This window comes from Pelophylax lessonae (genome assembly GCF_965119305.1).
Source record: "Pelophylax lessonae genome assembly, chromosome: 8".
Lineage (NCBI taxonomy): Eukaryota > Metazoa > Chordata > Amphibia > Anura > Ranidae > Pelophylax > Pelophylax lessonae.
The window spans coordinates 1,375,042-1,402,074 of NC_138775.1; the positions used below are offsets into that span (position 1 = coordinate 1,375,042).

Sequence of the window (27,033 nt, forward strand, 5' to 3'; positions counted from 1 at the left end):
TGTAAATCTAGTGACAAGCAGTCAGAAAAGATGAGTATTGAAAAAATGCCATTGGCCTCCACCTGTAAAACCATTCCTGTTTTGGAGGTCGTCTCATTGTTGCCCATCTAGTGCACCTGTTATTAATTTCATTAACACCAAAGCAGCTGAAACTGATTAACAACAACCGCTGCTACTTAACTGACCAGATCAATATCCCAGGAGTTTAATTGACTTGATGCCATACTCTGATTAAAAAGTGTTACTTTCATTTTTTTTTTTTTTTTGAGCTGTGTATGTGTATATATATATATTTTAATGGTTAAACTGGATGGACTCGTGACTTTTTTTCCAGCCAGAATAACTATATAGAAGGGGCGGGGCTGGTGCTCCGGAAACAACGGAAGCAGATAGAAGGCAGAAGAAGTGAGAACTGGGAAACCAAAACCCTAAAAGTAAAGTAATGCTGAAATTCTGATTTGACTTGGGACATCCAAAACTTATCTATCTATCTATCTATCTATCTATCTATCTATCTATCTATCTATCTATCTATCTATCTATCTATCTATCTATCTATCTATCTATCTATCTATTCATAGATCCAATAATCCATCCATCCATCATCTATCTATCTATCTATCTGTCTCTGGTCGCATTCAGCTGGACTCATACTGTATGTATTGTAATGGTGAAGTTATCTTCTCCAAGCCACTTCTTCAGTTCCAATGAGAGCTGGATCCATGAGACCGACTACTACTAGATATACCATGACCTGGATCCATGAGACCGACTACTACTAGATACACCATGACCTGGATCCATGAGACCAACTACTACTAGATACACCATGACCTGGATCCATGAGACCGACTACTACTAGATACACCATGACCTGGATCCATGAGACCAACTACTACTAGATACACCATGACCTGGATCCATGAGGCCAACTACTACTAGATACACCATGACCTGGATCCATGAGACCGACTACTACTAGATACACCATGACCTGGATCCATGAGACCAACTACTACTAGATACACCATGACCTGGATCCATGAGACCAACTACTACTAGAAACACCATGACCTGGATCCATGAGACCACCTCCTACTAGATATACAATGGCTTGGATGCATGAGACCACCTCCTACTAGATACACCATGACCTGGATCCATGAGGCCAACTACTACTAGATACACCATGACTTGGATCCATGAGGCCAACTACTACTAGATACACCATGACCTGGATCCATGAGACCAACTATTACTAGATACACCATGACTTGGATCCATGAGGCCAACTACTACTAGATACACCATGACCTGGATCCATGAGACCAACTATTACTAGATACACCATGACCTGGATCCATGAGGCCAACTACTACTAGATACACCATGACTTGGATCCATGAGGCCAACTACTACTAGATACACCATGACCTGGATCCATGAGACCAACTACTACTAGATCCACCATAACCTGGATCTATGAGACCAACTACTACTAGATATACAATGACCAGAATTCATGAGACCAACTACTACTAGATACACCATGACCTGGATCCATGAGACCAACTACTACTAGATACACCATGACCTGGATCCATGAGACCAACTATTACTAGATACACCATGACCTGGATCCATGAGACCGACTACTACTAGATACACCATGACCTGGATCCATGAGACCAACTACTACTAGATACACCATGACCTGGATCCATGAGACCAACTACTACTAGATACACCATGACCTGGATCCATGAGACCAACTACTACTAGATACACCATGACCTGGATCCATGAGACCGACTACTACTAGATACACCATGACCTGGATCCATGAGCACCTGTCTGTCTGTCTATCTGTGTTTTTCTATCTATTTATCATTGCAATGTTAACCTTCCACAAAAAATAACGTTTCCCCGGTAAGTCAAGGTGATGATTGATAAAGACAACCTTTTCTCCTCCATGTTCCTCTCTGGATTCCCGTGGAAAGGTGATGTTTGAGAGATGAGACATCTACAGAGGAGAGAGACAGAAGTAGAAATCTTCCTGAAGCTTTTTCCTCCCCTCTCTGAACTGGGAATTTATTAACGAACGTCCTTGAGTCAGGAACGAAGAGCTTTCCTTTCAGGCGACGCTCGGTTAGCGGGACCCAGACCTCCCCCTTTGGACTCTGATATTTCTGTCACTCGCTCCCCACAGTTGGAATTCATTATGAAGAGAAGGGGAGGGAGGTGAATTCTCCGTTCTTAATCAGAGTTATTTAAATGAGAGGAAATTTATTCGGCAGTCCAGAAGTTTCAGGTCACGGTTTTTAGGGGACCGCCATGGCGGTGAGCTTAGATGGTGGAGAATTCACATATTTTGCCCTCTCCGAGCCGCATGCCTAATGAAATGAACTTTGTATTTTTTTTTTTTCTTTTGCTCCGAAGTCGAGCGAGTCTCCATAGAAACCAAATGGGGACAGGAACATTGAAGTTTTCATTTGACAGAAGCGTTTGACTTGCTCTCCTGTAATCACCGCTCGATGTTCCTTCATTATTTGGGAACTGTCTGTCCCCATCCAGGCTGACGTTGGAGATGTCAGGAACACTTTCAGCCGAATTCAATAAATTCTCCAGAACTGGAGTCAGGCGGCTTCCAGTGCCGGAATCGGTAATGAAGAAGAGGCCTCTTCTCCAAGGTCTAACCGCCGGCTTAAAGAGAACCGGTCCAATACTTTATAAAAGTGGCCTGAGAGTCGGCATCCCAAGGGGTCACCCTCCTCTGAACCCGCCCACTTTATCAATGACTCCTGGAAATCCATGCCTACCCTCTCCAATCAGAGAACTCTTACTGGCCCCTGAAGAAGTCTGATTGGACAATGGATGTGACTTGGGAGGGTTATGGAAACATCTGATCTTCCTGACCATATCTTTGGCTTTATTCCTCATTTTGCCATCTTCCCTTAAAGAACAAAAATAATACATTGTATCTTATCAGTTCTGACATATGGCGGCTGCATTAATTTTCCTTTAGTCTTTTCCTGGTGATCCTGCCCTAAGGTGACAACGTTCACTCACTGGACTGTATCTATGGAGGATTGTCATCCTAGGACGGGGATTCAGAGACAACCTCCTCTCCTCTCCATACTATAGAAGGGAGGGGTTCTGTAGCCCTCAGAAACATAAAAGAGTGAGGGTTAAAGAAGACCAAGTGGTCCATCAATAATGCCTCCACTTACTGATGTTGGTATCGGTGGGGTGGGGTGGGGTGGTGGCATTAGAGGCAAGCATGCAATCAGGTGGCCAAAATGTGCTCCAACTCCAACACCTGCAACCTTTGCATTCATGTGGGGGGCACCAAAATTTAGACGGAACCCCAACTGACATCATAGTTCCATAGCTCAAGGTGATGACATCATAGTTCCATAGTTCCAAAGCTCAGGGTGATGACATCATACTTGCATAGTTCCATAGCTCAGGGTGATGACATCATAGTTCCATAGTTCCATAGCTCAGGGTGATGACATCATAGTTCCATAGTTCCAAAGCTCAGGGTGATGACATCATACTTGCATAGTTCCATGGCTCAGGGTGATGACATCATAGCTCCATAGTTCCATGGCTCAGGGCGATGACATCATAGTTCCATAGCTCAGGGTGATGACATCATAGTTCCATAGTTCCATGGCTCAGGGCGATGACATCATAGTTCCATAGCTCAGGGTGATGACATCATAGTTCCATAGGTCAGGGTGATGACATCATAGTTCCATAGTTCCATGGCTCAGGGTGATGACATCATAGTTCCATAGTTCCAAAGCTCAGGGTGATGACATCATACTTGCATAGTTCCATGGCTCAGGGTGATGACATCATAGTTCCATGGCTCAGGGCGATGACATCATAGTTCCATAGTTCCATGGCTCAGGGCGATGACATCATAGTTACATAGCTCAGGGCGATGACATCATAGTTCCATAGGTCACAGTGGTAAAGAAAATTCCAAAAGAAGAAAAGATCAGGGGAAGCAAAGGGATGGCCTGATCAGATTTTTGCTGCTCCCTCACTGTCCAATCACAAGGCAGGGCTGGGATTGTATGACGCATGCGCAGATGTCAATGTACGGATTAGGAAGAATTTCTGGTGTGTAAATAAAAGATTTATGATGAAAAAAATAAAACAAAGTTTGTTTTTATGTTTTTTCCCTTTAATATTATAATCTGGAGCTCTATCCGGCTGGAGCCAGGGATATATCCTGCCCCATCCCCCAACCTTGATGTAGGAAGTTTATAAGGGGAGTCACAGGACACTCTTTCTCTCTCTTTATACTCACATTGTTACACGGTATCAAAGCAATAATAATACAATCATGAGATGACGTCATCATGCAGCAGTGCAGGTCTTACCTTCGATGGTGGCTCTCTTGGGTAGGATGGTGATGGCCCCTTCGGCTACATCCTCCAGGTGGCTTATTGGGCCGAGTTTGGTCCCCCAGCTGTCCGATCCCACCCAGATGAAGTGCCCCACTTTGTCGGCTCTCTTCACTGCAGCCAAAACCTGTCTGGGGGAGATGAAGAATCAATGTAACAGCTTCACCCGTCTGACACAAAGCTGACAATTCACTGCCTACCGACACATTCATGGTGGACCTTTCACCACATACAGTATATTCCATCTGTCTACAATTGTCTGACACAGATCAGCCCCTGCCAAAGCCTCCCAACTTGTGACTTGCTACCAGGTTACAATGTACAGTCTGATCACTGGGGGGGGGGGGGGGGGGACTGAGGAAATGCCTCCTTCTCCTTCTAAAAAGTTACAATGTACAGTATGATCACTGGGGGAGGGGAGATTGAGGAAATGCTTCCCGGTGCCTGCAGCAGAGTGATGACATCATCTCAGCCTAGGCGGAGTTACTGAGAAATCGCTTTTTAGTGAAGAAAAGGCGGAGCTTAAAACAATTACCAGTAATGGGGTTGGCGTTGGGAAGTCTTAAAGTGACAGGCACCATTAACTCTTGTTTTCTGTTTAGTTCCAGAACTATGGAGCTCTCCATAGACCCAATGCCCCGGCTCAGTGGTCAGCACTTCAGCTTCCGGATCCTGGGATTAAATCCTAGCCGAGCGTCTTCTGCATTCCTCCTGCCCTCTAATGACATGGATGCTGGCAGGTGAATTGGCCCTGAGATAGGGACACCCTGAGATATGGACACCATAAGATGGGGACACCCTGAGATGGGGACACCCTTAGATATGGACACCATAAGATGGGGACACCCTGAGATATGGACACCCTGAGATATGGACACCCTGAGATGGGGACACCCTGAGATGGGGACACCCTTAGATATGGACACCATAAGATGGGGACACCCTGAGATATGGACACCCTGAGATGGGGACACCCTGAGATGGGGACACCCTGAGATATGAACACCCAGAGATGGGGACACCCAGAGATGGGGACACCCTATGATGGGGACACCCTGAGATATGGACACCCAGAGATGGGGGACACCCAGAGATAAGGACATCCTGAGATGGGGACACCCTGAAATATGGACACCCAGAGATGGGGGACACCCAGAGATATGGACACCCAGAGATGGGGGACACCCAGAGATATGGACACCCAGAGATGGGGGACACCCAGAGATAAGGACATCCTGAGATGGGGACACCCTGAGATAGGGACACCCTGAGATAGGGACACCCTTAAATGGGGACACCCTGAGATATGGACACCCTGAAATGGGGACACCCTGAGATATGGACACCCAGAGATAAGGACACCCTGAGATAGGGACACCCTGAGATATGGACACCCTGAGATGGGGACACCCTGAGATATGGACACCCAGAGATAAGGACATCCTGAGATGGGGACACCCTGAGATGGGGACACCCAGAGATAAGGACACCCTGAGATAGGGACACCCTGAGATATGGACACCCTGAGATGGGGACACCCTGAGATATGGACACCCTGAAATGGGGACACCCTGAGATATGGACACCCAGAGATAAGGACACCCTGAGATATGGACACCCTGAGATAGGGACACCCTGAGATGGGGACACCCTGAGATATGGACACCCTGAAATGGGGACACCCTGAGATATGGACACCCAGAGATAAGGACACCCTGAGATGGGGACACCCTGAGATATGGACACCCTGAGATAGGGACACCCTGAGATATGGGCCCCCTGAGATAAGGACACCCTGAGATAAGGACACCCTTAGATATGAACCCCCTGAGATATGGACACCCTTAGATATGGACACCATAAGATGGGGACACCCTGAGATATGGACACCCTGAGATGGGGACACCCTGAGCTTGGGGACATCCTGAGATATGGAGGCCATTATATTGTTAGCTCCTGAGGGCACAGACTGATGTGAATGTAGAATATTTGTACATTTTGTGGAGTGATATACATATTGGAAGTGTCATGCATGGCTGGCTGCAGAGCTGGAGATGCTCAGGTGTCAGGGAGATGCTGGAAGATCTCAGAAAGTGACAATGGTTGATTTGTAACATTGCGGTATGAAGGGAACCGGTGACACCAGATGTCATCTATACAAGTTCCTTTCTTTGTAATTTGCTGGAGACATTAGAAGGCGGTGAGTCAATACGCAGCGCTGAGCTTCAGCAGATGAAAGCTATTGAAGACCAAAGAGACTCGGAACAGACAGATAACAAAATAGCTGCTAATTGCACCTGTCCGTGGATTACTAATGACCGCCGCCGTCTCCATACACCGATCCGAAGACAGCAAAGTTCTGCCGGGGAAGGAAATCTGAAGAGTCATTTCTTCACATTTCTGCCATTTATTCAGAGTTTACCTGAAAGGAACTTTTGAAGGGACTTTCACGTGTTTGCTGTTCCATATTTAATGCCTGTATTGTAGGCTGTGCTGTATACATTGTCCTTCCCCGGGATGTATTGTAGGCTGTGCTGTATACATTGTCCTTCCATGGGATATCAGAATATCTGACACACTGAGATGATTGACCTAAGAAGGGAATCTCAGATTCCCGAATATTCCTCAATGGAGCCCACTGTCCCCATCTGTCAGGGGAATTATTTTGCTCATTCTGCCCTGGAAAGCTCTCAAATGGCGATAAATATAATACACCGGGGGGAGGTGATCTCCTCATGATCATTATTATGGAGTTGCCCCCCCCCCCCTTATGGCCATTAATATGGAGTTACCCCCCCCTTATGGCCATTAATATGGAATTGCCCCCCCCTTATGGCCATTAATATGGAGTTGCCCCCCCCCTTATGGCCATTAATATGGAGTTGCCCCCCCCCCTTATGGTCATTAATATGGAGTTGCCCCCCCCCTTATGGCCATTAATATGGAGTTGCCCCCCCTTATGGTCATTTATATGGAGTTACCCCTCAATCCTCATGGTCATTAATATGGAGTTGCACCCCCCCTTATGGCCATTAATGTGGAGTTACCCCCCCTTATGGCCATTAATATGGAGTTGCCCCCCCCTTATGGCCATTAATATGGAGTTGCCCCCCCCCTTATGGCCATTAATATGGAGTTGCCCCCCCCTTATGGTCATTAATATGGAGTTACCCCTCAATCCTCATGGTCATTAATATGGAGTTGCACCCCCCCTTATGGTCATTAATATGGAGTTACCCCTCAATCCTCATGGTCATTAATATGGAGTTGCACCCCACTCCTTACGGCCATTAAATTGGATTTCCCCCACCTCCTCATGACCATTAATATGGAGTTGCTCCCCTTCCTCGTGGTCACTAATTTGGAGTTGCCCCCCACTCCTCGTGGCCAATAAAATGGAGTTGCCCCCCACTCCTCAGGGCCACTAATGTGGAGTTGCCCCCCTTCCTCATGGTCACTAATTTGGAGTTGCCCCACCTCCTCATGGCCAATAAAATGGGTTTCCCCACCTCCTCATGACCATTAATATGGAGTTGCCCCCCACTCCTCATGGTCATTAATATGGAGTTGCAACCCACACCTTACAGCCATTAAATTGGGTTTCCCCCACCTCATCATGATCATTAATATGGAGTTGACCACGTTCCTCATGGTCACTAATTTGGAGTTGCGCCCCACTCCTCATGACCAATAAAATGGAGTTGCCCCCCATTCCTTAGGGCCACTAATATGGAGTTGCCCCCCTTCCTCATGGTCACTAATTTGGAGTTGCCCCCCACTCCTCATGGCCAATAAAATGAAGTTGCCCCCCACTCCTTATGGCCACTAATATGGAGTTGCCCACCGCTTCTCATGGCCACTGATATGGAGTTGCCCCCCACTTCTCATGGCCATTAAAATGGAGTTGCCCCCAACTTCTCATGGCCATTAATATAGAGTTGCCCCCCACTTCTCATAGCCATTAGAATGGAGTTGCCCCCCCACTCCTCATGGCCACTGATATGGAGTTGCCCCCCTCTCCTCATTGCCATTAATATGGATTTACCCCCACTCCTCATTGCCATTAAATATTAATTTGGAGTTGCCCCCTACTTCTCATGGGCACTAATATGGAGTTGCCCCCCCCCCTCCCCCCGATACCCACTGCTGTCATAACAGCCTCCTTTGTTCTGGGCAGGTTTTCTGTGGTATTTAGGGGTGTGTTTGTGGGAATTTGTGCCCATTAGTGATATCTGGTAGTGATAATCGGTGAGAAGACTCATAATTCCTCCCAAAGGTGGTCAGTAGGGTTGAGATTGTGGAGGTAGATGAGAAGCACCGTCTGTGAATGGAAAGTCTTGGGGTTTTCAGATGGTTGGAAAACAATGATCATAAAGTGATCAATGACATAAAGTATGGCCGGCTGGTTTCCAGGGATTGTGGCTCCCTCTGCCCCGGGGCTTTGGTTGTCTTAGATCTGTTGGTGGTGGGGATGGCAAGTTGTGTACTAATATAATATTGGTGGTCCGAAGTGGCCGTTGTGTCTCCAGCTATAACCTCCTCCACTCTTCTGGGAAGGTTTCCACAATATTTGAAGGGTGTCTGTGGGAATTTGTGCCGATTTGGGGGGGTCCTGACATTGAATGAGAAGACCTGGCTCACAAGTTCAGCCCCACGTTGGGCACCAAAAAAGAACCCTGAATCCCCATCAGCATTCCGATTCATCCCGAAGGTGTTCAGTAGGGATGAGATCAGGTGATCAGTAGGGGGTGAGGTCAGGTGTTCAGTAGGGATGAGGTCAGGTGATCAGTAGGGGGTGAGGTCAGGTGATCAGCAGGGGGTGAGGTCAGGTGATCAGTAGGGATGAGGTCAGGTGATCAGTAGGGATGAGGTCAGGGCTCTGTGCAGAACACTTGAGTTCCTCCACACTAAACTGGTCACCCCATGTTTTTATGGAGTTGCCCTCCTCTCCCCATGGCCATTAATATGAAGTTGTCCCCTTTGTGACTATAACACCCTCCACTCCTCTGGGGAAGATTTCCCAAGTTTTTTGAGGGTGTCCAAAAGGTTTCACTGCTTCTGCCACAGAGATGCCTAAAGGATTCCTGGTGAAGAGAAGTAAAAAGTCTCCACCATGACCTACTGAGTGCGGGATGAAGACAAGGACAGAGCTCAGCCCCCCCCCCCCCCCAGCATGGATGGTATAAACTATGTCTGAGCAGAGGCCGATTCCATGCCCCACTGGAGACTCTCCTCCCCCAGGCAGCCCTGACTGAGCTGTCCCAGCTCCTCCCTACCGCCCCCTGCTGGTCAGGTTGGGAACCCGGATTCAGCCGGTGAGTAGAGACAACCTGGAGCGGAGCTTCAGCCTGGAATGGGGTCAGGAAGAGGCCAGGAAGAGGGGGAGTAGGAGGACGGAGGAGGGGCTGAGTCACTGCACCATGGGCCCCTGGTTTGTATTTGCCCCCTGGGCTGAAAGTTGCCAGTCTGCCCCTGGTGGGTGATGCCTTGGTTTAGCTCCATCTGGGTCCTGGTACCTTCACACAGCAAATCCCTGACCTCTAATAAGTATGTAGCCAGTGAAGTGTGGACTTCTTATCTGCTGATTGTTTTGGGTCAGTAGTGGGCTGGGAATGGGGGTGGGGGGGAGGGGGTGATGTTGCCACTATTTGTCCATTACCTGATGTCATTGTCATCAACGGCGAAGACCACGAGGGCCCGGGCCTGGGGTGTCTCCAGCAGCTGCCGGACCAGCTTGTCGTAGTCGCCGGCTTTGCGGTCGTTGGGGATTCTCAGAGACTGGGCGATGCAGAGTCCTCCTGTAGGGGGAGCAAGAGAGGAGAGCCGGTCAGGCCAATCACATCCCGCCATTCCCTCCCCCGATACAAAGAGGACCAATCATCACTCTCCATGTTAAAGCTGAACTCCGACCCACAAACTGTCATTTACATGAATTCCTCCACAGCCACATAGCAGAGACGAAACGCGTCAAGTTGATACGCATGTTGCCTCGTTCTGAGCAGACTGCTGAACCGCACGCCGAGTTCCCACTTCCGGGTACGGCGTACCTAGCGGTTGATTACACAGGAGCTTCCTGTTACACTAGCCGCGAGGCTGAATAGGAGCACAGAAGTGGCTTGAGCGTGTCCATTGTATTTGGGGACACGTTTTGCTGTGACACCCGGTGTCTGGTGCTTTGGAGTGAACAGTTTTTTACCACTGCAGTGTTTTTTATGGATGTTTTATATGGAAGTTTTTATCTACACTGATGTCCGTGTGACGTGTATAAATAAAGATTGGTAACCTTCTACACCATGAGGAGCTCACACACCAGCATCTCAAGGATTCCACCCATCTGCAAAGTTGGAGCGGTATACAAGCGCAGTTTGATTCTTGCTCCATACGACACAGAAATCCACGCCATCTGGTAAGTGAGCTACCTCATCAACCAGCACTTTGCGGTGAAGTGGAGGGTCGCTGAAGTCACTGCACCAATATTATTTACACTTAGAAAGACTTTACAGCACCATTGCACTTTCTTTTCCTTTTTTAGCAGAATCATGAATGTTACTGAAGCAATTCATTATCATTGCATAACATTGTTTATTGCACTGTCCAATCAGCAGTCTCGCAGACTTCCATTGAAGTTGTGACGAGACCAATCTCGCCACTGGGCATCGGAGAAGCCTGGTTGCTCGCCTCCTGAAGGTGACTATGGACCCTCTCATCAGCCCAGGCTAAACGTAAACACCATGGCAATTTGACTGTGTTTGTGGTATCTGAGCGCTGTTTGGATATGTTGAGCGCTCAGATCCAGGCTATCTGGGGATGGGTTGAATGTGGGGGTTCTGTTCAGTAGACTGGGAGTTATGCATTTTTGTGTCTTTTTGTGTTTCTTTACCCAATGTGGCTAATGGAGTCTTGCCTCTATCTTGGAAGCTAAACCTTATTCCTGTAAACTGTAAGGCACAGGAAGTGCACTCCTAATATGGTCATTCCAGGAAGTCCAATGAGGAGACGGACTGTCTAAGGTGGCTCTCCATTCACCTATTGTCGGGTGTGCTAATGAACTTGCCTGCTGTCTGCTGAGAGATGTAGTGACACTCAGAGTAATGTGTATTGAGGGCTCGTTAGGGAACCATTGTTCTGTGTCTGGCTGTTGTGTACATTGATTGCCCCCTGGGGGCTTCTGTCTCCTTGCACATGGCAGTCCTTCTGGTCAAGCTATCTGACCAATCACTGCTGACTCATTTTCAAGCCCTCATTTGCATGGCTGGAGAGGACCTTATGGGGAACTGCAGGTACTGTGCAATTGACCAATGGGAAAGCGGTTGTTGGGGGAAGGCTGTTCAAAATTCTGTATAAAAGTGTGCTGTGTTCTTCCAATAAATGTTGTTCCTGTTTTACCCTCAACGCGGAGCCTTGTCTCGTTATTGGGGGGATTTATTGTATGCTTTTCCAGTTTGACTGCTAGGAGTGTAAACCCTTCATATGGGTTTTCATATTCAGCTGTATGCAGCATTCATAAGGTTCCAGCTACACTGTTTGCATCATTCCTTGGTTTCCAGTTCGGGAGTTTGGTGTCCTGCAAGTAGCTGTGCCTGTAGCTCTGGAAGGGGAAGATCTCCTAAACGGTTTTAACCCTTTTGTGTCCGGGGTGCCGTTACAGAAGTCATTTAATATCATTGTATTTTAATATGTCCGGATTATTCTGAACTGCCGCTATTTATGCACTTTCTGATGATTTGATGTAAATGAGATATTGCAATATTTATAATCACTATAGCACTTTATATATTTGAATAGTTTATAATCCCCATAGCACTTTAACCAGTCCTCATATTTTACTTAGAGGTTAGCGCAGTATTTTTCCACTTTGTTCATGCTCAGTCATCTATATATAATATAGTAGACTTGATAACCTGCTGCTTCCCTCATTTCATAACGTGACCTAGGCGCGAGTAGAATACCCAATTAAAAAGTTACAATGTACAGTCTGATCACTGGGGGAGGGGAGACTGAGGAAATGCCTCCTCCTGCCTGCAGCAGAGTGATGATGTCACAGTGTATTGTCAGTTGTTTCTGTGGATTGATAAAGTTGTATTTTCCCGCACAGGATGGAATCTTTGTATTGGACGGCACGGTGTCAGTTTTCGGAGGATCCCGTGGGCGGAGTTTTCGGCAGAGATTTCTCTGGAGATAAGGGGCGGAGACATGGCAGTATTTTCCCAAATAAAATGAAGCCGGACAGTCGGACATTTCTATGAAGTCCGGAGCAGAGGCAGAGAAGTTTATGAAGAGTCTTGGCCGCCTTCGCTGTTTTAGGAGCCTCGAGTCTCAGAATAGTCGTTTCCTGAGGATGTCGGGAGTCGAAATCCAGCGTCTTCCATCAGAATAAACACCAAAAAAACACCTCTCACTTTACAGCATTGCCGAAAACTTTCAAATATCCCAACAGAGAAATCCGTTCATCAAATTCCCACCATTTGTGGCCGAATCCCACTGAAGGTACGAGACTTCCACCCAATGAGACATGGTGGCCTCTTCCATAGATGAGGACCACAGCACATGGCCTCTTCCATAGATGAGGGTCACAGCACATGGCCTCTTCCATAGATGAGGGACACAGCACATGACCTCTTCTATAGATGAGGACCACAGCACATGGCCTCTTCCATAGATGAGGGCCACAACACTTGGCCTCTTCCATAGATGAAGACCACAGCACATGGCCTCTTCCATAGATGAGGAACACAACACATGGCCTCTTCCATAGATGAGGGACACAACACATGGGCTCTTCCATAGATGAAGACCACAACACATGGCCTCTTCCATAGATGAAGACCACAGCACATGGCCTCTTCCATAGATGAGGGCCACAACACTTGGCCTCTTCCATAGATGAGGGTCACAGCCCATGGCCTCTTCCATAGATGAGGGTCACAGCACATGGCCTCTTCCATAGATGAGGGACACAACACATGGCCTCTTCTATAGATGAGGACCACAGCACATGGCCTCTTCCATAGATGAGGGCCACAACACTTGGCCTCTTCCATAGATGAGGGCCACAGCACATGGCCTCTTCCATAGATGAGGGACACAACACATGGGCTCTTCCATAGATGAAGACCACAACACATGGCCTCTTCCATAGATGAAGACCACAGCACATGGCCTCTTCCATAGATGAGGGACACAACACATGGCCTCTTCCATAGATGAGGGTCACAGCACATGGCCTCTTCCATAGATGAGGGACACAGCACATGGCCTCTTCCATAGATGAAGACCACAGCACATGGCTTCTTCCATAGATGTGGGACACAGCACATGGCCTCTTCCATAGATGAGGGCCACAGTACATGGCCTCTTCCATAGATGAGGGCCACAGTACATGACCTCTTCCATAGATGAGGGCCACAGCACATGGCCTCTTCCATAGATGAGGGCCACAGCACATGGCCTCTTCCATAGATGAGGGCCACAGCACATGGCCTCTTCCATAGATGAGGGCCACAGCACATGGCCTCTTCCATAGATGAAGACCACAGCACATGGCCTCTTCCATAGATGAGGGTCACAACACATGACCTCTTCCATAGATGAAGACCACAGCACATGGCCTCTTCCATAGATGAGGAGCACAGCACATGGCTTCTTCCATAGATGAAGACCACAGCACATGGCCTATTCCATAGATGAGGGACAAAGCACATGGCCTCTTCCATAGATGAGGGACAAAGCACATGGCCTCTTCCATAGATGAGGGTCACGGCACATGGCCTCTTCCATAGATGAGGGTCACAGCACATGGCCTCTTCCATAGATGAGGGTCACAGCACATTGCCTCTTCCATAGATGAGGGTCACAGCACATGGCCTCTTCCATAGACGAAGACCACAGCACATGACCTCTTCCATAGATGAGGGCCACAGCACATGGCTTCTTCCATAGATGAGGGACACAGCACATGGCCTCTTCCATAGATGAGGGTCACGGCACATGGCCTCTTCCATAGATGAGGGTCACAGCACATGGCCTCTTCCATAGATGAGGGTCACAGCACATTGCCTCTTCCATAGATGAGGGTCACAGCACATGGCCTCTTCCATAGACGAAGACCACAGCACATGACCTCTTCCATAGATGAGGGCCACAGCACATGGCCTCTTCCATAGATGAGGGCCGCAGCACATGGCTTCTTCCATAGATGAGGGCCACAGCACATGGCCTCTTCCATAGATGAGGGTCACAGCACATGGCCTCTTCCATAGATGAGGGTCACAGCACATGGCCTCTTCCATAGATGAGGCCACAGCACATGGTCTCTTCCATAGATGAGGGCCGCAGCACATGGCTTCTTCCATAGATTAGGGCCACAGCACATGGCTTCTTCCATAGATGAGGGCCACAGCACATGGCCTCTTCCATAGATGAGGGTTACAGCACATGGCCTCTTCCATAGATGAGGGTCACAGCACATGGCCTCTTCCATAGATGAGGGTCACAGCACATGGCCTCTTCCATAGATGAGGCCACAGCACATGGTCTCTTCCATAGATGAGGGTCACAGCACATGGCCTCTTCCATAGATGAGGGTCACAGCACATGGCCTCTTCCATAGATGAGGGCCACAGCACATGGCTTCTTCCATAGATGAAGGACACAGCACATGGCCTCTTCCATAGATGAGGGTCACAGCACATGGCCTCTTCCATAGATGAGGGTCACAGCACATGGGCACTTCCATAGATGAGGGTCACAACACATGACCTCTTCCATAGATGAAGACCACAGCACATGGCCTCTTCCATAGATGAGGAGCACAGCACATGGCTTCTTCCATAGATGAAGACCACAGCACATGGCCTATTCCATAGATGAAGACCACAGCACATGGCCTATTCCATAGATGAGGGACAAAGCACATGGCCTCTTCCATAGATGAAGACCACAGCACATGGCTTCTTCCATAGATGAGGGACACAGCACATGGCCTCTTCCATAGATGAGGGTCACGGCACATGGCCTCTTCCATAGATGAGGGTCACAGCACATGGCCTCTTCCATAGATGAGGGTCACAGCACATTGCCTCTTCCATAGATGAGGGTCACAGCACATGGCCTCTTCCATAGACGAAGACCACAGCACATGACCTCTTCCATAGATGAGGGCCACAGCACATGGCCTCTTCCATAGATGAGGGCCGCAGCACATGGCTTCTTCCATAGATGAGGGCCACAGCACATGGCCTCTTCCATAGATGAGGGTTACAGCACATGGCCTCTTCCATAGATGAGGGTCACAGCACATGGCCTCTTCCATAGATGAGGGTCACAGCACATAGCCTCTTCCATAGATGAGGGTCACAGCACATGGCCTCTTCCATAGATGAGGCCACAGCACATGGTCTCTTCCATAGATGAGGGCCGCAGCACATGGCTTCTTCCATAGATTAGGGCCACAGCACATGGCTTCTTCCATAGATGAGGGCCACAGCACATGGCCTCTTCCATAGATGAGGGTTACAGCACATGGCCTCTTCCATAGATGAGGGTCACAGCACATGGCCTCTTCCATAGATGAGGGTCACAGCACATGGCCTCTTCCATAGATGAGGCCACAGCACATGGTCTCTTCCATAGATGAGGGTCACAGCACATGGCCTCTTCCATAGATGAGGGTCACAGCACATGGCTTCTTCCATAGATGAGGGCCACAGCACATGGCCTCTTCCATAGATGAGGGTCACAGCACATGGCCTCTTCCATAGATGAGGGTCACAGCACATGGGCACTTCCATAGATGAGGGTCACAGCACATGGCCTCTTCCATATATGAGGGCCACAGCACATGGCCTCTTCCATAGATGAGGGTCACAGCACATGGCCTCTTCCATAGATGAGGGCCACAGCACATGGCTTCTTCCATAGATGAAGGACACAGCACATGGCCTCTTCCATAGATGAGGGTCACAGCACATGGCCTCTTCCATAGATGAGGGTCACAGCACATGGGCACTTCCATAGATGAGGGTCACAGCACATGGCCTCTTCCATAGATGAGGGCCACAGCACATGGCCTCTTCCATAGATGAGGGTCACAGCACATGGGCACTTCCATAGATGAGGGTCACAGCACATGGCCTCTTCCATAGATGAGGGTCACAGCACATGGCCTCTTCCATAGATGAGGGCCACAGCACATGGCCTCTTCCATAGATGAGGGTCACAGCACATGGGCACTTCCATAGATGAGGGTCACAGCACATGGCTTCTTCCATAGATGAGGGTCACAGCACATGGGCACTTCCATAGATGAGGGTCACAGCACATGGCCTCTTCCATAGATGAGGGTCACAGCCCATGGCTTCTTCCATAGATGAGGGTCACAGCACATGGCCTCTTCCATAGATGAGGGTCACAGCACATGGCCTCTTCCATAGATGAGGGTCACAGCACATGGGCACTTTGAGGATCACCATGCCGGTCATTGGGCCCCCCCAGTATTGTGTCGCCGTCTCTCGGGGGCCCCATGTCGCTCGTTTTATTCCCAATCTAATCATTCGCTGATACATTAATTCACTCGCTGGATCTGCTTAGTCGCTTCCCCCGTCCGGTCTAATTGGATTATTAATTAAGTGAAATGGAGACAAATTCTTTTTTTCCCCCGATTTGGCAGAAGAGAAATCCTGTGTTTTTTTTGTGTGCGGGGGTTGGATTGTATCGGGGGAGGGGCAGAGGATTCTGTCTGCTTAATGAGAAGAACTTGTGTCTATTGAACTGATCAGCATAATGTCTTCCATTCAAAGTACATTCGTTTATTCCTCTTTCATTATAAGCCGATTGTTCTCCGCCGCTCAATAGGTTTATTAAAGTTCTTTTCTCCGTCTCAAACGCGGCAGAACTAATTTATGAAAAGTCGGTGAGCCGAGCGCCGTGAATCCCGCCCAGGCCGGCTAAAGATGATAAATGGGAACTCCACCCTGCACCCCACTTCACCCTGCACCCCACTCCACCGTGCACCCCACTCCACCCTGCACCCCACTTCACCCTGCACCCCACTCCACAGTGCACCCCACTCCACCCTACACCCCACTCCACCCTGCACCCCACTCCACCCTGCACCCCACTCCACCCTACACCCCACTCCACCCTGCACCCCACTCCACAATGCACCCCACTCCACAATGCACCCCACTCCACAGTGCACCCCACTCCACCCTGCACCCCACTCCACAGTGCACCCCACTCCACCCTGCACCCCACTCCACAGTGCACCCCACTCCACCGTGCACCCCACTCCACAGTGCACCCCACTCCACCCTGCACCCCACTCCACAGTGCACCCCACTCTACCCTGCACCCCACTCTACCCTGCACCCCACTCCACAGTGCACCCCACTCCACCCTGCACCCTAACTGCTGGCTCCGAGAGGGCTTTCTCACCAGACGTGTCTGAGGTTCCCCGGACACCATTATTTATTGTTCCCACAAATGCTGCATTCAATACTCAGGCCTCGTATGTCTATTGGATGAAAAAAAATTCAACTGTTGGCCCCGCCTACGAGGAGACTGCTGGTTACACAGGTGACACACCCCTGAGGAACTAAAGTGTGGTTTAGACTGGAGAGAAGTCACCTGATCTGCCCGTCCTTCATCTTATCCCTACACAGATAATTCCCCAGCTTAGGAAGGTTTGACCCTCATCAGCTGGAGCAGGGTGCCTTCCCCTCGTGAAGTGAGTGACAGGTCCTCCTTAGTGAGTGTTTCCCCTTTAAATCCTCTGGCAGTGATGGTGGAGTGTCTCTTAATTAACACCAGCTCTGCATTGGGGGAGGAGCTCTGCATTAGGGGGAGCTCTGCATTGGGGAGGAGCTTTGCGTTGGGGGGAAGCTCTGCGTTGGGGGGAAGCTCTGCATTGGGGGGAGCTTTGCATCAGGGGGAGCTCTGCGTTGGGGGGTGCTCTGCTTTGGGGGAGCTTTGCATTAGGAGGAAGCTCTGAATTGGGGGGGAGCTTTGCGTAGGGGGGTGCTCTGCGTTGGAGAGGAAGCTTTGCATTGGGGGGAGCTTTGCATCAGCGGGAGCTCTGCGTTGGGGGGTGCTCTGCTTTTGGGGGGAGCTCTGCATTGGGGGATGCTCTGCACTGGGGGTGCTCTGCATTGGGGGGTGTTCTGCATTTGGGGGAAGCTCTGCATTGGGGGGGAGCTCTGTGTTGCGGGGGGAGCTCTGCATTGGGGGAGCTCTGCACTGGGGGGTGCTCTGCTTTGGGAGCATTCTGCATTTGGGGGGAAGCTCTGCATTGAGGGGAGCTCTGCATTTAGGGGGAGCTCTGCATTGGGGGGAGCTCTGCGTAGGGGGTGCTCTGCGTTGGGGGAAGCTCTGCATTGGGGGGAGCTTTGCATGGGGAGGGAGCTCTGCGTTGGGGGGTGCTCTGCATTGGGGGAAGCTCTGCATTGGGGGGAGCTCTGCATTGGGGGAGGGAGCTCAGCACGCTCCCAGCATTTCCCTGATGTTTCCTCGGCTACACTCCATCCTCCAATGTCTATTTTTATATCGGAGAAGTTTTTTTTTCCAAGCTGCTGATGCAGATTTTCTCCTCACTCCCCGACAATGGGGAATAGGGGAGCCAACCGGAAATTGGGAATATGGGGGGCTCACTGACAATGGGGAATAGGGGGGCTCACTGACAATGGGGAATAGAAGGGCTCACTGACAATGGGGAATAGGGGGGCTCACTGACAATGGGGAATAGGGGGGCTCACTGACAATGGGGAATAGGGGGGCTCACTGACAATGGGGAATAGGGGGGCTCACTGACAATGGGGAATAGAGGGGCTCACTGACAATGGGGAATAGGGGAGCCAACCGGAAATTGGGAATATGGGGGGCTCACTGACAATGGGGAATAGAGGGACTCACTGACAATGGGGAATAGGGGGGCTCACTGACAATGGGGAATAGAGGGGCTCACTGACAATGGGGAATAGGGGGACTCACTGACAATGGGGAATCGGGGGGCTCACTGACAATGGGGAATAGAGGGGCTCACTGACAATGGGGAATAGAGGGGCTCACTGACAATGGGGAATAGAGGGGCTCACTGACAATGGGGAATAGAGGGGCTCACTGACAATGGGGAATAGGGGGGCTCACTGACAATGGGGAATAGAGGGGCTCACTGACAATGGGGAACAGGGGGACTCACTGACAATGGGGAATAGAGGGGCTCACTGACAATGGGGAATAGGGGGGCTCACTGACAATGGGGAATAGAGGGACTCACTGACAATGGGGAATAGGGGGGCTCACTGACAATGGGGAATAGAGGGGAATCACTGACAATGGGGAATAGGGGGACTCACTGACAATGGGGAATAGGGGGGCTCACTGACAATGGGGAATAGGGTGGTTGACTGACAATGGGGAATAGGGGGGCTCACTGACAATGGGGAATAGGGGGGCTCACTGACAATGGGGAACAGGGGGGCTCACTGACAATGGGGAATAGGGTGGTTGACTGACAATCGGGAATAGGGGGGCTCACTGACAATCGGGAATAGGGGGGCTCACTGAGAATGAGGAACAGGGGGGCTCACTGACGGTGGGGAATAGGGGGGTTGACTGACAATCGGAATACGGGGGCTCACTGACAATGGGAAATACTGTAGAGGGGGTGGGGCTCACTGACGGTTGCACAGGGGATCCCCCAGCCAGGGTGGTCTGTTTAGTGTTTGATCTGTGCATGCCTTTAATCACATTTCCTGCTGAGCTGCTCCATAGAGTCCCTCCACTCCCACATATTACCCCCCCTCCCCCAAAATAAAAATTAGGGGATCTGGGGGGGGGGGGCATTTTCAATCATTATTTTGAAGTTTTGCAGTTCAGGATTTGGAATTTAGGAAATACGTGATAATGAATAAGGTCCATGTGATAGCGAATTGGAAATCTTCCAATAGGGACACTTGTTCTGATGACAACTGCTAAGAAGGGACACTCTGCAGAGATCTCTTCTCACTTCCTGTTGTGTTTCCAGGACAGAAAGACAAGAAAAAATTTGTACACGGGGGGCACAGTCATGCTTTGTACAAGGGGGGGGGCAGTCATGCTTTGTACACAGGGGGGGCACAGTCATGCTTTGTACACAGGGGGGGGGGCACAGTCATGCTTTGTACACGGGGGGGGCACAGTTATGTTTTGTACACATGGGGGGGCACAGTCATGCTTTGAACACGGGGGGGGGGGGGGGCACAGTCATGCTTTGTACACAGGGGGGGGGGCACAGTCATGCTTTGTACACGGGGTAGAGTGTAAGCTCCTGGGGTGAGCAGGGACTGATGTCAATGTGCAGTATGTGAGATGGGGCCAGTAGAGTGTAAGCTCCTAGGGTGAGCAGGGACTGATGTCAATGTGCAGTATGGGAGATGGAGCCTGTAGAGTGTAAGCTCCTGGGGTGAGCAGGGATTGATGTCAATGTGCAGTATGTGAGATGGGGCCAGTAGAGTGTAAGCTCCTAGGGTGAGCAGGGACTGATGTCAATGTGCAGTATGTGAGATGGGGCCAGTAGAGTGTAAGCTCCTAGGGTGAGCAGGGACTGATGTCAATGTGCAGTATGTGAGATGGGGCCAGTAGAGTGTAAGCTCCTAGGGTGAGCAGGGACTGATGTCAATGTGCAGTATGTGAGATGGGGCCTGTAGAGTGTAAGCTCCTGGGGTGAGCAGTATGTGCAGTGCTGGGTATATTGTTGGCGCTGTACCTGTGGTATATATTATATATTTGTAGAGTCAGGATACATTGTGACACGACGATCAGCTTATTATTTTATTCTTCTCTGTGGATCTGCGGAGCGTTGGCAGCGAGGAGCTGCTGACCTCCTAAATGAATTAGAGAACATGGAGTTGGTGGCCTTTGTTGATAAGTGCTATTAGCTGGCAGGGGAAGCTCAGCTGTTTAATAAGAAGGAGCGAGCGGAGACGGGAGGGGGGCGGGGAGTGCTGTGCGCGGCGGCTGTCAGCGCGGTGACAGATCAGGAGCAGGTCGGTAAAAATAGGCCGGCGTGATTTCCCACCTTCTCACCGCCCGGAGAGGAGGAGACAAATTTCATTCCAGCTAAGGAGGTTTAAATTAGATGAGGTGTGATAATCTCATCCCACGTTCAGCAGATGCTTCCTGATGCTGAGAGTCCCGTGATTCAGCAATGTATTCCAAGCATGGTGGCTGAGGACGACGGGGGAGGGGGGGCTCTGCAATCAGCCCCCCAGGACATCTACAAAGAACAACAACTTCACAATATGGATTTCCTGATGTTCTGTGTCTGAACATACAAGGGGGCCATTTATTCTATTCCATGAGATATTCCCAGTTCCCCGAGTCTCTCGGTGCTCCCATGGTTGGGTATCTACTGGGAATGTCCATTCTGGGGTCTCCATATCTGACACATTGATTGCCAAGAGATCACATTTCCATTTGTGAATAAAATTGATGGACGGAAATGTCAAGAGAACTAAAGGTTGGAAGAAATTGCCCCAGGGGCCGATAACTGGGGATGGGAAAAGTGATTTTGCCAAAAAAGTTTTTTACCAAAACTTCATCAGCATTACCAACAAACCTGGAATGTGGGCAGCCATCTTCATTTCATCAAACATTTCTGTCACAATTTTCATCAGCGGCTTTTTACAGTGACAAAAAGGAAACAAAAAAGTAAACCAACATATTCCCATCCACGAAGGAAAACCGTACAAAAACCTTAAAGAGGAACATTTACTCACATGAACTTCTACTTTCCTCTGAACTCCACCGATATAGAGGCCATGAATGCTGCGCTCCCAGCAAGAAAGCGAGTTCATAGCGTGCTCAGTGTGTACATTACAGGCCTCCTCTGACCACCGTCCAGAGCACTGTGCATTACAGGCCTCCCGACCAGAGTCCCGACTCACAACCATCTAAGGCAGAGCACTGTGAGTGTGTGCATTAGAGGCCTCCCGTCCCTCAGACATGCATCCAGAGCACTGTGCATTACAGGCCTCCCCTCAAACCAGCATCCAGAGCACTGTGCATTACAGGCCTCCCCTCAGACCAGCATCCAGAGCACTGTGCATTACAGGCCTCCCCTCAAACCAGCATCCAGAGCACTGTGCATTACAGGCCTCCCCTCAAACCAGCATCCAGAGCACTGTGCATTACAGGCCTCCCCTCAGACCAGCATCCAGAGCCTTGTGCATTACAGGCCTCCCCTCAGACCAGCATCCAGAGCACTGTGAGTGTGTACATTACAGGCCTCCTCAGGTGACAGTCCAGGGAAGCAGAGTGCATTACAGGCCTCCCGACCAGAATCCCAACTCAGAACGGTCTAGAGCAGAGCACTGTGAATGTGTATATTACAGGCCTCCCCTCAGACATGCATCCAGAGCACTGTGCATTACAGGCCTCCACTCATACCACCATCCAGAGCACTGTGCAGAATTGGAGGCCTCCTCAGATGATCGTCCAGGGCAGCAGCGTGCATTACAGGCCTCCCGATGGGAGTCCCTAGTAACAACCGTCCAGAGCAGAGCACTGTGAGTGTGTACATATAGAGTCCCCCCTCCGACCACCGTCCAGAGCACCATGCATTACAGGCTTCCCCTCAGACCACTGTCCAGAGCACTGTGCATTACAGGCCTCCCCTCAGACCACCGTCCAGAGCACTGTGCATTACAGGCTTCCCCTCAGACCACTGTCCAGAGCACTGTGCATTACAGGTCTCCCCTGAGATAACCATCTAGAGCACTGTGCAGAATTACAGGTTTCCCCTCATACCACCATCCAGAGCACTGTGCCTTACAAGCATCTCAGACCAATGTCAAGAGCACTGTGCATTACAGGCCTCTCAGACTGTCCAGAGCGGCCAAATCTGTATCAGTGCGTTTGTTCAAACCTTAATACCATAAATAATAACTTGATATTACACTTTTTTAAACTCCAGGAGTATATCATGACTTTTGAAATTCCAGAAAATTTTTTAAATAATGCATTACAATGTAACTAAACCCATTAGATTTTAGTCAACTAAATACAACTAAAACTAAGACAATTGCAGATGACTAAAATGGGACTAAAACTAAATCAAAATTTGATGCCAAAATTAACACTGGTGGACAGCTGGGTGAGATTTGCTGGGAACAAAATCTCAGGACTCTGGCCCAGCGACCAATCATTTTAGTCATAAACAAAGCCAACCCTTTGTTATTTACCAAAGTCATGTGATCACCATGTCAGCACAGATGTGTTTGTCACATGGCTTTGATGATCAACAAAGTGTTAGGGTTAGCCTCAGTGTTAGAGATAGCATTGGAGTTAGTGTTGGGGTTAGAGTTAGGGTTAGCCTCAGTGTTAGAGTTAGAGATAGCATTGGAGTTAGTGTTGGGGTTAGAGTTAGGGTAAGCTTTAGTGTCTAAAAATTGTATACAAGTCAGTGGGTGGATTAAGCCTCCCTTTTAGTTACACAAAGCCACAGGTTTTCATTATGGATCATTTATGATCTTCTAGCCACCAGCATTCTAACAACCAATGACGTCATTAGTTGATAAGGAGTAAGGATAGGCGAATGGTTCGGCCCGAGTATGAGTTTGGGCCAAACATTTGCTTGTTCAGCTGTTCGCCAAACACTCACATTTGCAGGGCGTTCGCCCCGACAAACACCCTGCAATGCACTGAACGCTGCACAGTGCATTCTGTGCCCTTATTGGGCAAAGCTTTGTCCAATCAGAGCACAGTGTAAGCTGGTTGTTAAGGTGCGGGGCCAGGAAGCCGGCCGCAGCATCCTTAACAACCGATGAGTCATCAGCTGTCAAAACTATTCGAATATTTTTTTTTTACATTTTAGAATGGGGCGCCTAGGGACTTTCCATAATTTTAATGGGTGCCTTAACTGAAGAAAGGTTGAGAAACACGAGGTTAGTGTTTATGTTAGCCTTAGAGTTTAGAGTTAGGGTTACAGTTAAGATTGGGGTTGAAGTTGGGGTTAGCAATAGTGTTATCCTTAGGGTTAGTTATGGCTAGCGTTAACTTTAGGGTTAGAGTTAGGTTTAGGGTTAGAGCTAGGGTTACCCTTAGGGTTAGAGTTATGGCTAGGGTGAGAGTTACCCTTAAGGTTAGAGTTATGGTTTGCCTTAGGGTAAGAGTTAGAATTAGGGTTAAAGTTAGGGTTAGAGCTGGGTTAGAGTTATGGTTAGGGTAACAGTTAGGATTAGAGTTAGGGTTAGGGTAAGTTAGGATTAGAGTTAGGGTTAGCCTTAAAAGGTCAGAACTGGGGTCCCTGGGAGTTGTGTGAATCCCAGAGGTTTATGGGTCCCTCAGACTCCAATAGCTAATCTGTCCCTATTGGGTTATCTGTCCTTTAACATGGTTTCCTGCAAATGAAGGCTCGGCTGAGTCTATGGGGGTGGGGGGGGGGGTGCAGCTCTGCAAATAATCCGGTCACCTTTTATTTTTTTATCAAAGCTTCATTGAACAAAGTGAGGTTAACAGCTGATTGGCTGCCATGTGCAGCTGAACCAGTTTTTGCTCTCTCCAGGTTTAGTAAATGAAGAGAGGAGGAAAGAGGTCTTCCCATTCCTTCTTATCTGGGTGAAGGACAATGGCAGGTAGAAAGGTTAATAAAGCTCTGGCAGTGGCACAGATTGTTCCCAGCAAGCAGAATCTCCTAAAGCTGAAGACGCTCATTTGAACCATAAACCTTCATTTACATTTGAAGTGAATGCAGAGAGCTTCCATAATTGCACCCTGCCAAGTCTCTGCTACAGCAAACCTGCGTGTCAACCACAAGTCTGACCTGAATTCAAGCTCTTCGCATTTCACTGAATAGGAGAGATAATTGGCCAGATTTGAACCCCCCCACCCCCCCACAACCTGAACCTCCAGGCCAGGGCCGGAAGTCATTTATTCAGGGGTGGTATTACTACAGCCACTAAAAGACGCCGGCGGGCATCTTGGGTGATGTCATTGGCTGGTATTGTCATCGCCATATTTGGTCGGTGAGGTCAGCAAGGTTCGATGTTCACATCCCAGCATTGCTGATGAGAGTCCGCCAGGTGAGGAGTATTGTCCGTGATATTATGTGGTCAGTGATGTCACCCAAGATACCTCAGCCATTTTCTTTATCAATGCATTGGCACTCCCCCCCCCCCCCCCCCCCCATGGCAGTGCTGTTTTTTCTCAAAAGCTTGCAAATTGGCCTTAAAAAAGTCCAGAAATAATAACATGATCTGGTTCCTATAGAATTCATTGGGGTTCGGGCGCTATGATCGAAATTTGTGAATTTTTGCACGTGTTGGGTGAACGTCCAGTGCGCTCGGTTCACTCATCCCTAGTCCCAATGACCAGAGACATTGAGGGAGGAGATTATTCAACTGGCCATCCATCACTCTACAGAATATGGTGGGATCATTCCAAAGCAGGGTCACATGACCATGGGATCGGTAAGATCGTTCGCCCCCGGTGTGCATCTACCTTCAGCTCTCTCCCTTTGTCAATACAATCATTCCTGAATGAGCCGGCACTATAAACCCCTCCATCCTCCATCCTCCTGACAACATGGAGCCGGGCTCTGAAGGCATCATCAGAATTTATCAGTGCCATAAAGGCCTTCCTGGCTGTTTTTACATGTTAATTCTCAGCGCTGTCAGGACGAGTTACAATGAGAAAACAGACAAATTGCCTTGACTTCCCGGGCAGAATTGGGCCCAGTATGAGCTATTTGCCTATTAACCGCAAATGACTGCCTCATAATTGGTTGCTCTCCCATCTCCGGGCTGTAACAGTATACAGTAATGTCATTTGGACAGGTTTTATTAAGTAATTTTGTTTTCAAGTGTGCGGAAAGAGCTGTAAACGCGCGGTGGGGGAATGAGCGCTGTAGGTGCTGAGAGCGCCCAATGAGAGGGGCCGTATTTTACCTTTATTTGGTAAATCTGTGTTGTACGTTTTATTAGACGTCTGTATCACTCTCCGCGCTGCCGTCACTTTTAATGTCTGCGCCCTAAAAATGACACACACCCCATAAAACATTACTGATGTCCACAGTGTGCGCCGTCCACAGGGGGGTCCGCGGGAAGACAAACGACGACCATGAAGAATGCTGACCATAAAGAATGCTGACCTGGATTTGTCAGAGGCGATCGGTCTACCTGTTTGTCCAATAAAACAAGAGGCCTGGAGCCTCCCGGGAGACACAAGGAAGGCCGGAGGTCAAATATATCATACAATGGGGGACATGACATCTTCCTGCATTCTGTTATATCCAGTGACTGAAATACTCTGGAGGACTCTGCTCCTTCCTCCAACTCTCCTCTACCTCCCACCCCACCCCCACGCCTCCTGTGCTGTCCACCTGTGTTCCCTGTGCTTCCAGGGATTTGGACCCCCGTGCACTTCAGTGACCCCAAAATCTCCTACACTTCTGTGCCAGTGACCCCTATGATCCTGTGCCTCCAGTGACCTTTTATGATCCTGTGTCTCCAGTGACCCCTATGATTCTGTGTCTCCAGTGACCCCTATGATTCTGTGTCTCCAGTGACCCCTATGATCCTGTGTCTCCTGTGACCCCTATGATTCTGTGTCTCCAGTGACCCCTATGATCCTGTGTCTC

General features: G+C 49.3%; 1 protein-coding gene across 1 annotated transcript in view; it reads right to left on the minus strand.

Annotated features, from left to right (window-relative positions):
• GRM7 (glutamate metabotropic receptor 7) overlaps positions 1–27,033 on the minus strand; it is a 469,560-nt gene that overhangs the window by 213,776 nt on the left and 228,751 nt on the right. The window contains exons 3-4 of the mRNA XM_082266150.1: positions 10,081–10,219; positions 4,398–4,552 (exon numbers count right to left, since the gene is read on the minus strand). Coding sequence (XP_082122276.1) covers positions 4,398–4,552; positions 10,081–10,219 — 294 coding nt within the window. The remainder of the gene's footprint in view (positions 1–4,397; positions 4,553–10,080; positions 10,220–27,033) is intronic.